This window comes from Liolophura sinensis, chromosome 11 (assembly GCF_032854445.1).
Source record: "Liolophura sinensis isolate JHLJ2023 chromosome 11, CUHK_Ljap_v2, whole genome shotgun sequence".
Classification (NCBI taxonomy): Eukaryota; Metazoa; Mollusca; class Polyplacophora; order Chitonida; family Chitonidae; genus Liolophura; species Liolophura sinensis.
The window spans coordinates 14,010,602-14,024,808 of NC_088305.1; the positions used below are offsets into that span (position 1 = coordinate 14,010,602).

Sequence of the window (14,207 nt, forward strand, 5' to 3'; positions counted from 1 at the left end):
CAATAAATAATAGTATTTTATTCAATCAAATAGTAGTTTCCCTACTGATAGACAGGATAAAGATAACAACAACATGCACACGTTGTCCACATTCGCGGACGATGTCAGGCAAAATCTGATGAAAGAAACACTTTCCACCTAGCGCCGTGCTGCACGTTTGTTTATCATAACGTGATGTTAAATTAATTCTTGGACAGTTCCATTAAAGTGGACCTGCCACGTGTTTAAATGCCTTTCCTTTCATTGCATTCATTGGCATGCCTGGAATGTCACTCGCCAGCTTGAACAGGTAGTTATCTGACTGACTTCAAGCCAGAAAGCAGAAGTGGTATAAAAGCGATGAACAGGTCTGTACATTGGCGATGACTGTGTCTGAACATTGGCGACGACAGAGTCTGAACGTTGTCGTTGACATTCACCAAACCATGTTTAGCGGACGATGTTGGTTGTCACCAAATTTTGGTGACGACCATTACCAACTACTGGTGAGTGCCATCGTAAAAACTGATCACCCACGTAAGTTGTTGATCAAGCAAATCATACTTGACAATAGCCTTCATTTATCATCTGTTAGTCATCGCCAGCTTTCCGCATATTGACAACCAGTATAAGTGACAGAGTTTTGTCCGGAGAAAACATCAGTCAAATAAACAATCCTTGCTTACTTGCACAATGGCGTACCTAAATGACACTACAAGTTATGAGTAAGCTAAATGTGAATTAATATCAATATATAGAAGTAACATAAATTTATTTGTGCTGGCGTGAACTTTGGCGTGTATATACCATTATGGGGTACCCCTGGCAACCACCACGATTTGTGTTAGAGGATATAACGATGTTGGTTGGGGAAAAGGTAAAATTTGAAGTCGTGAAGAGTTGAGAGACGGAGTAGGATTAATGTTCAGATATAATATTCCTGTTGTCACTTAAAATCTTGGATGATAAAATCGATTCATTAGAGAGTGTATGGAAATTAGAAATGTTTACATTCGTGGATGTCCGTTAAAACCATAAATCTCATTTTGTATGATTCGGAATGTACGAGGGGCTGCGACAATACAGGGTATGAAAAAATCTTGTCACTGAGGAAACGACAAAACAAAGACAGCGAAGAGCAGTGAGAAGACGTCGATGTTAATGAGAGTCGTTAGATACGGTGCGCTTGTTTCGATCTTTGCCATGTGATGGTGTGTAAAATACCGGTATTTAACTGTAATCTACTCATTAATTTGACCAGATACAATGTTCCCTCCAGTTTAAATAGACAACAACATTTCCAGGGTCTAAGGCACATGTATTAGCGTGCTACCATATGCTGCAAACAAATGGTACTACTCAAACAAGATAAACTTGATTTGCACATAAGACTGCTAGTTGAAACGTGCAATAGGTTTACTACTCACAACAGGTAGAGGAATACATTTCATTCTTACATAGGTGCCATTGTATTGTACATTTGTTTTCTTGTTGATTCTTACTGATCATCGCCACGATATGGCTGCTAAATTGTCGATGTGGCGCTAAGCCATAATCATTCATTCACTCTTACTGATCACAATTAAGAGAAAATTCTTAACTTATTATTGGTCAGTCCGCCTTGGATAAGCCACTGCATTCGCCAAACAGGCGAGTATATCGGCATTTATTGCTGAAAAAAAGTTGTCTGTAACGCTCTTCATTGTGATAAATTCGTTATATCAGCGTGTTGTGTGGGAATACGGCCTGTTATTTCGCCTCGAAAATAAATATCCTTAAAAAAAAACCTTGGTAGAGTGGTAAACCAGGGGAGGTTACTCAGGGATCTCTGCCAATTTGCAAGTGAGGTGGTCTTATCACCATGTCAGGCCGAAATGTGTCTTTCATGTGAAAAGTAGGCGTTGAGTGAACGTATAATTGGCAGAATGTTGTGGGAAATATATAGGGATCTGTGCAGCAGAATGCTTTATTTCGAGTCCATTCAACGTAGTTGAGGTGGGGATAGGCGAAAAAAAAAAAATAAAAATAATGGTGAGGTGTGTCAGTGACGTACATGCAGTGGGGTGTGTCAGTGGTGTACATGTAGTGATGTAGGTCAGTGACGTACATGTAGTGAGGTGGATCAGTGACGTACATGTAGTGGGGTGTGTCAGAGGTATACATGTAATGGGGTGGGTCAGTGAAGTACATGTAGTGTGGTGGATCAGTGACGTACATGTAGTAGGGGGGGGGGGGGTCAGTGATGTGTATGTAGTGCTGTGGGTCACTGATGTGCATATAGTGGGGTGTGTGATGATGTGGAGTGGGTCAGTGATGGTTCATGGTGGTGTCGAGTTGGACAGTGATGGTGCGATTTAGACAGTGATGGTGTTGGTTGGGCCAGTGACACAGTGTGGTAGGACAGTAATGTTGTGGGGTGGGGCGGTGATGGTGTGAGGTGGATCAGTGATGGTGTTGGTTGGGTCAGTGATGACGTGTTTTGATGAACGAGTTTTTGGAGTCAAACGACGACGGAGTCCCTAGAGTGCATATAATGTGCCTCCTTGTTGCAGGAAGAGTTTCACTGCTTCACTGAGACGACTTACCAAAGGCAAGTAAGCTGGCTCGCCCGAGCCATTATACTGGTACGGATCAACCAGCCATTGCACTATCCCCTTCACGCTGAACGCCAAGCGAGGAAGTTACAACTTCCTCTGTTAAGGTCTTAGGTGTGACCCAATGCAGTATTGACCCCAGATCTATTGCTTCCAGAAGCAGACGCTCTACCAGTTGTGCTATTGGCGCCAATCAGTGATGATGTGAGGTGGGTCAGTGATGGAATGGGGCGGGTCTGAGATGGTGTGTCATTGGTCATTGACGGTGTGGGGTGGGTCAGGTGTTAAGATGCTTGTGTACTTCACTTGCGTTTTCTTACCACACATACAATGATAACTGTGACATAATAAAGGAAAGATTTCTAGACGCAGGAAGGAGTTTCAAGAGTTCCTGCTATAACCATCCAACACCTTGGATATACCTGGTATGCAGATGTACAACGATGATTCATTTATTTATTTGATTGGTGTTTTATGCCGTACTCAAGAATATTTCACTTACATGACGGTGGCCAGCATTATGGAGGGAGGAAACCGGGCACAGCCTGGGGGGGAAACCGACGACCATCCGCAGGTTGCTGTCAGACCTTCTCACTTTCGGTCAGAGAGGAAGCCAGTTCAAGCTGGATTTGAACTCACAGCGACTGCATTAGTGAGAGGCTCCTGGGTCATTACACTGCACTAGCGCGCTAAGCGACTAAGCCATGAAGACTTCTCTTCAGGAACTAGATGCTGCAGGAGGAGTTAAATGGATTGAACCAAGGGGACCTGGAAAACCATGAATATCTTGCAAGCAGAGCACAACTATACAACGCATACAGTGTATTTGCGCGTAGTAGGGGTCATTTTCAACCAGCCACATAAAAAACAATGGTTGATCGACATTCAGCTAAACGTAGCACTGCATTCCTTCATCAGAAATCACAATTTTACAACCGTTTATCTAATCAAAGATATTAAATATTAATATCAGTGGATCATTTTTGTAGAATTCCCCTCCCGCTACATTTAGAAGATGTATTTCACAACGAATGCCTTATATTTATTTACTTGATTAGTGTTTTATGCTGTACTCAAAAATATTTTATTGATACGATGGCAGCCAACCTAATATTGCGAGGAAACTGAGCATAGCCTGGCGGAAACCCACAACCATTCGCAGGTTGCTGACCGACTTTTCCATGTATGGCCAGAGAGCAAGCCAGCATGACCTGGACTTGAAGTCACTGTGAGTGCATACTTATAGTTTCATTGATCAATTGCTTTGTGTTTTATATCGTGCTCAAGAATATTTAATTATTTATCTGACACCCGAATCAAGCATATTTCCCTTACATGGCGGCAGCCAGCATTACAGTGGGAGGAAACCAGGAAAGCCCAGGGAAAACCCACAAATATTTGTAGGTTGTTAGCAAACCTTTCCATGTACAATACTCGAGAATGTATCAGTTTTACGACGACGACCAGCATTAAGGTGAAAGGAAACATAGCAGAGCCCGTGAGAAACCCACGACCATAGGGGGGTTGTTGGCAGACCTTCCCATGTACAACTGGAGAGGAAGCCGGTATAAGTTGAAGTCACTGTGACCGCACTGGTGAGAGGTTCCTGTGCCACTGTGCTGTGCTAGCGGGCTAACAACGAGCTTGATGATGAAGATGCGATATTACAGTTTAGGACAGACTTCTTGTTGCCCAATTGCAGGGCTCCTTTGAAGATAACATCTTAATAAACTTTAGCAGTGGAAATGACAATTTAATTACCATGTGTAATTTTCATATTTTATTCTTTGCAAGCCTTGCTATCTCTGTACAAGTAACATTGTGTTAAATAGTAAAAATTTCCCCTTCATATTTTCAGTTTTCTAAAAATTGGATAAATTATCTATATGCATTTCCACCAAGAGGCACTGGAATGACCAACTACCTAAATATACAACAGCAGTGAACTCCAACGCATGGGTGATGATGCTGAATGACCAAACTGCAGACAAGAGGTCCATGGTGAGGTAAAAATTCAAGGTCATCCTGTGTGACCTTGTCAAACAAAAACCAGATTTGACATTCAGGGAGCTCATAGTTCTGCTGGTGTCTAGTTTTCACATACAGAAAATTCTAGATTGGGGCAAAATTTGTCCAGACTTTACTAGTATACAACAGTTAAGGAAGTTTTCAGACAACAGATTTCAGACAAAAAAAAAAAAAAAAAACACACACGAACACTGTAGAAGAATTCAGAAGAAAACCTGGAAAAAATGGACTTCAGTCTCCCTAAAGTGGAGACTTTCAATCAAAAAGGTTTCGATTTTCTCTTCTTTTCATGGATATTGTAGATTAAAATAAAAACATAAATGATAATTTCCTATGGAAAACCTAAGTCACTTTGTTGCATCCTGGAGATAGGCAATCAGGTCTGCTCGTTCTTTGGTCTTCTTCAGGCCAGCAAACACCATTTTTGTGCCTGGGATGTATTTTTTTGGATTCTCCAGGTACACCCATAATGTATCAGGTCCCCAGGTGATTCCTGTAAGTAAAAATAACATTCAATATATACAACTTCATAATAGCCAGAAAAATGACACACTTTTGATGACATTACATGTATGAAAACTTTGAAGAGCATTAAAAGGAAAATTCATAGGTTTTTCAATATTTAATAACATTTTAATAACACTTAGATCATTTAAGTGATCATTCTATCATTTACCATGCAACCTTTAGGTGTCTAACTTCAAACTACAATTAGTTTACCTATTCTACTTTGAAGTTACAAGTTACAAGATGAACTTGCAACTTCTCACTAAAGGTCTCTATTATCTGTGACCGAACTTCAAATATGGGAAACCATATTTACCAGTTTAGATCAAGAGAATAATAATAATAATAATAATAATGCATGTGCTTTACAGGAGATGGATGAAATACACTGAAATATGTCAAGGACCTGGGGCCACTTTCACAAAACTTCAAACGTCCTAGTTCTTGAAACATTTTCGTAAAAGTTGTTGTCCGGGTTATAGTGCCATAAAGCGAAAGAAAGTCATTTACAAGAAAAGTTATGAATAACTGACTAGCGAAGTTTTGTAAAAAGTGGCCCCGGTTTCATAGTTTACAATGACACATGCTGACTTTTTCTCTTGACTATGAAGAGCCACCAGTTTGGAAGGAAGTTTGTCGTTTTAGTCCAATGCGCAGGTTTTTCTACCTTAAATCTGGACAGGAAATGGGGCAGGGATTTTTTACACAATCATTTTAATTGAGCTCAAACCTGAATTTTGTTATTGGAAACTGAATACTAAATAAGTACATATACTCTACTGGGTGCCAATAACTCAATCTTCAAAGTGCATGGTACAAATGGTTTTCTATTTTTACACACACACAAAAAAAGTTAAAATTGAATATTTCTTTTCACGGTTCACTTTATCACTGTACTGAAAACCTGAAGTTCTAAACATCTGCCTCATTTATTCAGTTAGAGTAAATCATTTCAGTTGTCTAATGTATGTAATATATTGATTACGTCAGGGGTGTGTAAATATCAGCACGCCTTAATTTTGTTTCAGGAGAGTGATGTTGTGGGAATGTGATATAGCATGCCTCAAATCCAATTATTCATGTTAAAGACTAGAGCTACCCTAGTGTCACGACGCATGCGTCTTAAAATAACGGTTAAGTGATACTGTCAATGGCTTTCCTAAATGATAAGAAATTGCTTGTATTAAACTAGGATAGTACGGAAAATAGGTCATTAGTCGTTGTCTTACATTAAGACTTATCCCCTCAATACTTATAGCTGACATATATCTTTACAAATGACACCAATATTACTTACAAAGCTCATTACATCATTCCAGCATAATTGCCTTACTCAACGTCATACCTGCCTGATTCAGTGTTACATAAGGAATATTACCACCTCATATCGGGAAAATTTTTACCATAACTGCTTTTGTTTTTCAGGGCTTTTCACTTATAGGGCTAAAATTATGTTATTCTTCGTTAATCCTTTTAATCCATGGGGTTATCTGTATTTCACAGGGTATCACCATATAATTTTAATATTTCTGCCTGGCTTATACTGGGACAGAAGTAGCGTTTTTAAACATAAAAATCTAGCAATCAGTGCAAGTTTAGTAGCAAAAAAAGTTTGATCAGTTTGGTCTAAAAACCCCCACAATGAACTCTTAATCTTTATCTGCATCTTACAGATTTATTCACTGTATGATAAAAAGGATGTCAAACACTAACAAACATGACAAAACTGTACATGTTTGATTTATTTATTTCACTGGTGTTTTACGTTGTATTCAAGAATATTTCACTTTTACTGCAGTGGCCAGGGACGCTGCATTTGGAATCAGAAAGACATGGCCCATCAGATGATGTGTACTTTATTTAAAGGTAGTCTTATCTGTCAAGTTGTTATGTTCAACCACCTACCTTTGTTCTTGTTGGCATCGGTATAAGAGAAGCCAGGAGCTTGTCCAGTTTTACGCCCAATCAACCCATGAAGGTTTGGCCCCACTTTGTGTTTTCCACCAGCCTCTACTGTGTGACATTGTGAACAGCTTCTGGCAAAGATCTTCTTTCCCTTTTCAATATCTCCAGCCGGTATATCAGCCATTTTGATAAGTGAATGACTAAAATGGAAGAAAAATGAAATTACATATCTGCATGTACCGAAAAATAAAGTGTGATTTACTTATTTAATTGGTGTTTTACGCCATGCTCAAGAATATTTCACTTATACGACGACAGCCAGTATTATGGTGGGAGGAAAACGTGCACAGCCCGGGGGAAACCTACGACCATCTGCAGGTTGCCGCCAGACCTTCCCATGTACAGTATGAGCTGGACTTGAACTCACACCGACCACATTGGTGAGAGGCTAATAAAGTGTGAAAACACAATTATGGACAGACCTTTCTAAATGTATGCCTAACAGAAAACGCAAATGATGTTGACTAAAATCTGAATTTCCCTGGTCTGGGTTGACTGTTACATGTAGGTAACAAAGGGCTTTGTTTATCCGATCTCTGGTGCACAACCAAACGGGTGACCTTGAACAGCGAAAGATTTGCAGAATTCTGCCTTCACACTGGCTAAAGGATCACAATCTTGCTTTCGTGTTTTTATATCTTTACAATGTACATGTAGTTACACAACAAAAAATAAACTTTCACTTCCAATATAATTGACCTGAGGGTTTTCTGCTCTCTTCAAACAGGGCATTTTACTGGTCAAATGCCTTGAAATGTTTTTTAATTGGGTTCAAGAGACAACGGGCTTCCCATTAGGCCCTGCAATGGCGTCAATTTGGGTCTCTGACCTTGTCACAATAAAATTAAGAAAGACACAAGATGCGTTAAAGTATGTAGCAACTTTAACTTCTCGTAATAATACAGATTTGATGCAAATTCCTCTTAGAAATGAATTGCACAAGGCGCCATCATCTGGAATACAATGAAATGAGGAATCATCATTGACCTCTACTCGATTTCCATTTCATGGAAGCTAAAAACAACAGTTGGTTCCTTTCAAATCATTTTGGCTCCTAATGTATATATATATACGATTCTTGTTTAATACAATACTCAAGGAATAGTTCACCAATTACAACAGCGGTCAATTTTACTTAAAGGACTCAGAGGAAACCCGACTTCCCAATGTTGACCACCAGGCTTTGGAAAGTTACCACCAAATTTCTCATGTAAGATGTACAGATATGCACAGCATAACTGTGGAAAACAGACTATATAAACAGCCAAACACGTGTTGTTAATTGTTTACTGTCACCATGTCTTCAGAAACAGTGAGAGTGGGGGAAATCTACAAATTACCCGTCTATGTACGATCCCAAATGAACCTGCGCCACAAGTGTCCTAAATCAAACCTCAGGTGTATTGTCAGTCATTATACGTAACATTTTGAAATTGCCCCATATTCCATTTACTGCAGACCATCATCACTGGAAGACTGCTACAATATGAAGCAGGAGATGACCTTGGCCGCTCAAGATGGCTGCAGTGGCCAAAGACTGTGTGTCGTGAAAGCTTTTCCATGGCTATAATAAATCATTCTAAAGTGAGCAAGGACACATGGTGGCGTTGAAGTGGGTGCAGAAGTGGCTTCCACGGCCCATGCTCCTCGGCTGTTGCCGCCATCTTCCTACTGCTCCACTTCGAAGCAGGACATATGCATACGCCTACATACACATGCTCACCATGGCGGCCACGGCCGAGGGGCGTGTACTGTGGAAGCCTTCATGGCTATAATAAATCTATTCTAAAGCGAGTGGGGGCATACAGTGGCGGTGCGGAAAGCAGGTCTTTCGGCTGGTGTCTTTTGTTTGCATGAGATTTGTCCAATAACAAAGAGAATCGGCCTGGATCTTTGTTGAGTACGAAATTAATACTGTTAGTGTCAAGACTTCAACGATGCTAGGCCAATATAAGAAAAGGAGTTTTGGGCCTATCATACTTCCTGTATCATCGCAGAGATGAACATTCGAATACAATTTTTGAAGAACTTTTTTCACGCTTAACAGTTGAGGACTGCATTGCTGTGCAGTGGCTGGGAATTTCACACCAACGTTGTAGGTAATAGGATTCAACTGATAACTTTTCATATTAAAGCTGATATATTTCATGTTGACAGCGAAAAAGGCACGTAGTGATGTAGGCAAGTACATGTAAAGAATGATTCCTTTTTCTTTTGTTTCCACATTTTTTGAAAATGGGAGTGAAGGAAAATTTGGGCACATTATGACTATGGCCTTAATTTAGATCTCTCAGTTACCCCCAACAAGAGTTTTAACAATCATGAGGATCAATAAAGCCATTGGTATTCGTTACAACACTGTAAATTACAACAGGCCTAGCCCTGTGTGGAACGCCACACGTCGCAATCTGATGAAATGTCACGGTGTGAAAAAGTTTTAGGCGTATATTTCACGAATTAGAGTAGCTACCCTTAAATTTCGTCTTCATCCAATTTTCCAGGTTACTGCCAATTACATCTAACATAACTAAAACATAAAAATGTGTAACATTCACTTACCAAAAAGACTTCCCACTGCAGATCTGTTCGAAGCCTCCTCCTTCGCGTGTTCAATATGTCGCCAGGTAATGACGTCACAAAGGTCGTCGGTAGCAACCACTCGGAACGAGGGGAGGGATTAAATGCCACATCCGTAAGCCTGTCCTACAACAAAACGAGCGACAGATGTTTTAGTGAGAGGAAATTCCCCTTGCGTCGTGACATATTTTTTTTCTTTAGAACAAGTTCACGCCATGCCTCAATATAGTGGTTGTACGGATTTACTAATCCTGTCCGCTTATCGTACGTCTCCTACACAAAATAAACTGATCCAGGTCGTTCCGTATATGGCCAAATGATAGCTTTATGCAAGCATGGGGCTTAAATGGCAAACCATGGATCGATTGTATAAGTAGTCTTTGGTGAGTTGCAAAACATCAGTTGAAAACTTTATAGTTTAGTGTCGTCGTGAGTAGTTGTGTCATTGTGTGTTCATAGGAAGGTCACTGTCAGAACCGGCAAGGTGACCTCAAAAAGACTTTCCACGTGGTACTGTCGTAAAATAGACGAACCAATTTGATTGGCCTGTGAAGCGCTTCATGTAGCCGGTAATATCCTCCGATTGCGCAAATTGCGTGTCTACAGTTCTCCCTTTCACTGTTGGACGGATAGACAGTTAGGGCGGGTAACTTGCTTACTCAAAGAAAGTGGGCCTATAGATGTGCCCACACGTTCAATAAAATTAAAACGTCTGTTTTCAGTATACATGTAGATATGCTTTGAACTTCCGTTCAAGCTATAGCCAGTGTTGGTTCATGCATAAAGGCCTACTGTTAGTAAATAAAGATGTTATTAATAATTATTGTTAAAAATGTTGGCGTGTGCCAGTCGCAAGCGGGACTGATTTACACCAAAACTGAGAGATTTACGCATAATACTTAATTATTCAAGTCATTACGAAACATTAGAATCTCCCTGTAGATATTATGTAATCCGCAACAGCCTGGAAAATTTTCAGTCGATGGTTATTAGTACTTAATTATAGTAAGCCTTCAACAGAAAGACGTTTTACACCCAGAGCGGTTACCCGTTGCTGTAAAACAAATGTATTATTAGTAAAATTAAAGCAATGGAGTAAATAATGAGATGCAGTTTCCTCCATATAACAGTAGTCACAAAGGCCGTTAGGGTGTGTAAATAAATATGCATCTGCCCAAAGTGAGATATACCCGCTCTCTACCTGAACAGACCATATTCATAGTTTTGAAGGGATGCCTAGCTGCTCTGAGTCAATCACCAGCAAACACTTTAGCCACGTGACTACAGAGCACTGGAGGCGAAAACAACCCGAATTTAACCTAGGCGAGATAGTTCTTTAACAAGATTATAGCATGAATAATGAAAAGTAGGTTTTCAGGTGAGATTATTTTCTAGAAAAGTAATTAGAATGTGCCTAATCTTCAATTATATATGATAGGTTCATTATCCTGTATTTCAATGCACTTTGGACATGGACAACAATCAACATTTCGCCCATTTAGCTCCATGTTATTTATCTCCCCCTGGTCCTTATCTATTTATTTATTATGTACGCCGTACTCAAGAATATTTCACTTATACGACGGCGACCAGCATTATTGTGGGAGGAAACCCATGATCATTCGCAGGTTGCTGTGAGACCTTCCCACATACTACCTCCTGCTTCTTGCGAGGAACCTGGATGCTCAAAGCTATGAATTGTCACACAGGCCATATAGACTGCCTCGTCTTAGATTGGGCTAGCGCCGCCCAGTTTTGTTTTAGGCCAGTAGAGCTGCAGTTCTGCACCTATATACATACAGTTTCGCATGGAAACCACACAGAGGACATACAAATACATATGGCAATCAGCGATATGATCCTATCGATTGTCGGGTATACAGACGCGAGCTTTCAGTCATTAACGATACATATATAATTGGTGCCTCGAGAGGCAGGGTCAGAACAGTATGATGGAGCAGTAAAAGTGAAAAAATATAATAAAGGACAACGATATAATATATAAACGAATAAAGATCAGTGCCCCCAAGTTTAGGAGTCGGGATTCCGAATTTAATAAAAGGGTGCCGAGGTTAAAAGCCTTTATGTGGTAGCCACATATAAGCGTCTCGTGCTAATATAATATACATACATGTCGAAATATTGTCAGAATGAGGCATTCGGGGTTGACTTCAAAATGTCAGCTGCATGAAAGATGGTCACGTTAACTGTTGTAGAGCACACCATATGTTAGCAAGCTTGTGCAATTTAATCTCTGTTTCAAACTGGAAAGCAGAATCTTAAAAATGATATTACTGAAGGTGCTAAGAAATTATATATGTTGCGAAATGAAAAGTTTTTGGGACGAAGACGGATAGAGATGTTTACAAACTGAGTTAGACATTATGTTCTATGTACGATAATGTATATCGTTTGAGTCACAAGGATAAGTGTATTACTAACATCATGGAAACCGAATCCAAGAATGGTGCATGAATGTATATATTGTAACTATTTTGTTTTTATACATGCTGTTGAAATAAACCAGATCTCATTTTCAGAATTATTTTCTTTTTAAATGTTGGAAGTGTTTCAGAATTGTTTTGGTGATAACATTTAAAATCAATACCGTTTATTCTGACATTTCGAGTAAAAAAGAGAAAAGGGAAAAAAGAATCCAGCAGCACCGGTGAGCACTGTTATAGCACAGGCTGCATGTCTGAGTGAAACTGGCCCAATGGCTTGGTAGAGCGTCCGCTTTGAGGGGAGGTAGATCCAGGATCAATCCTGGGTCAGCTCACAACTAAGATCTTAAAAGAGGAAGTTGTAGCTTCCTCGCGTGGCGTTCAGCATTAAGGGAATAGTGCAAGGAATGGTTGACCCATATCTGTATATAGGCCTATAATAGATCGGGTGGGCGGCTTATTTGCCTTCTGCAAGTCATCTCAGTAAAGCAAAAGAGCGATGGAAATCCGTCCTGCAACAAGGAGGCACATTACACATACTTTTACATGGACTTTAAGGACCCCTTCGTCGTCATGTGACGAAAAATTGTTAAGTACGACATGAAACCCTAAACACTCAAGTGACGTATTACTGACCACAGTGCAACCGAGTGGTATTCAAGTTGGGTGTAATATATATATATATATATATATATATATATATATATATATATATATATATATATATATATATATATATATATATATATATATATACTAGGCGTCTTTTAAGTGCACGGCTCTCTCTCTAGAACTAGAGTCATGTAGCCAGCTCGGTTTAAGGGTGGCTTATATATACTGATACTATGTATACACCGCTGGCCACCCTTATAATATATGCCTAACCCCATATTAAAATATCACAGCCGAGATCTTTGGTTATAGAGCCATGCATGTCTTGGGGCGTTATGTAACGTTACAATATGGAAGCATGCAGGTGTATTTATATGTATAGTTCTGAGATGGGTTGGCCATGTTCCAAATTCACCTTCCACAATGCGTTTCTGACAGCTAAGCTGGGAAGAATGAAACAGATCCCAGGTCTAATATATATGTACCACTTGAACAGGGTAAGAGTGCACAGATCAGTATGCATGTATGGTGTTCCAGGCTGGTCACTACTGCATGCGTGACTGCTGGGAGGACAGATATACCGAGACAATTTGCCGGATAGGAGCTGTGAAGAAAGCAAATACTATACAACGACGAAATAGAAGATATCAGTATATTGTGTTTTGGGGTTTCTTAATTGCCAGTGATGACGTTTAGAGTGGGTACTATATACCTGTACATGCACTCTTAAACTTAAGTGCTCTGTTTAAAACTGTAAAGTTCACTAGGAGAGACTACTTTTATAAGAGTTATCTGGCCACTTTTATTAAATGTTAACTGCTTTAACACTCTTTAAAGTGTTCAGGGGCCTCCGTGGCTGAGGAGGTGGTTAGCAAGCTAGCGCGGAGCAATGGCCCAGAAACCTCTCACCATTGCGGTCGCTGTGAGTTCAAGTCCAACTCTTGCTGGCTTCCTCTCCGACCGTACGTGGGAGAAGGTCTTCCAACAAGCTGCGGATGATCGTGGGTTTCTCCCGGGCTCTGTCTGGTTTCCTCCCACCATAATGCTGGCCGCCGTCGTATACGTGAAATATTCTTGAGTATGCCGTAAAACACCAATCAAATAAATAAATAAATCAATGTGTTCACATTCCAGCCCCAGTGAAAGTTGGTTAATCAACACCTGGGCCTTTAAATTTGAAAAGTAGTTAACAAAAAATCAACATTTTAGTGAACACTTTTGAAGAGTCTTGACACATGAACACTTTATAAAACTTGTACGATACATATAACTCTTTTATAAGTGCAGTCACTCCCCCTGATCTTTACAATATAATATGTAAAACTGTAGTTTGAAAAGATGGTGATACAATAGCTCTCTCCCCCTTTCATTTTTATCTCTGTCCATCCGTATATAAAAAATGAGAACTGTATCTACAGTAACAGTTCTTTTTTGCAGTTGGGGAATGTCGTTATGCATCAGATTATTGTAATGTGTTAAATGTTGATTTCTTCACAGGTAG

General features: G+C 39.8%; 1 protein-coding gene across 1 annotated transcript; it reads right to left on the minus strand.

Annotated features, from left to right (window-relative positions):
• Positions 1-4,340: 4,340 nt before the first annotated feature.
• On the minus strand, positions 4,341-9,724 carry LOC135477908 (cytochrome c). Its single transcript, XM_064758122.1, has 3 exons — positions 9,633-9,724; positions 7,014-7,213; positions 4,341-5,094 (listed from the first exon to the last, which is right to left on the minus strand). The coding sequence occupies exons 2-3, from the start codon at positions 7,195-7,197 to the stop codon at positions 4,949-4,951; spliced, it is 330 nt and encodes a 109-aa protein (XP_064614192.1). The 5' UTR covers positions 7,198-7,213; positions 9,633-9,724; the 3' UTR covers positions 4,341-4,948.
• Between the last annotated feature and the right edge of the window lie 4,483 nt (positions 9,725-14,207).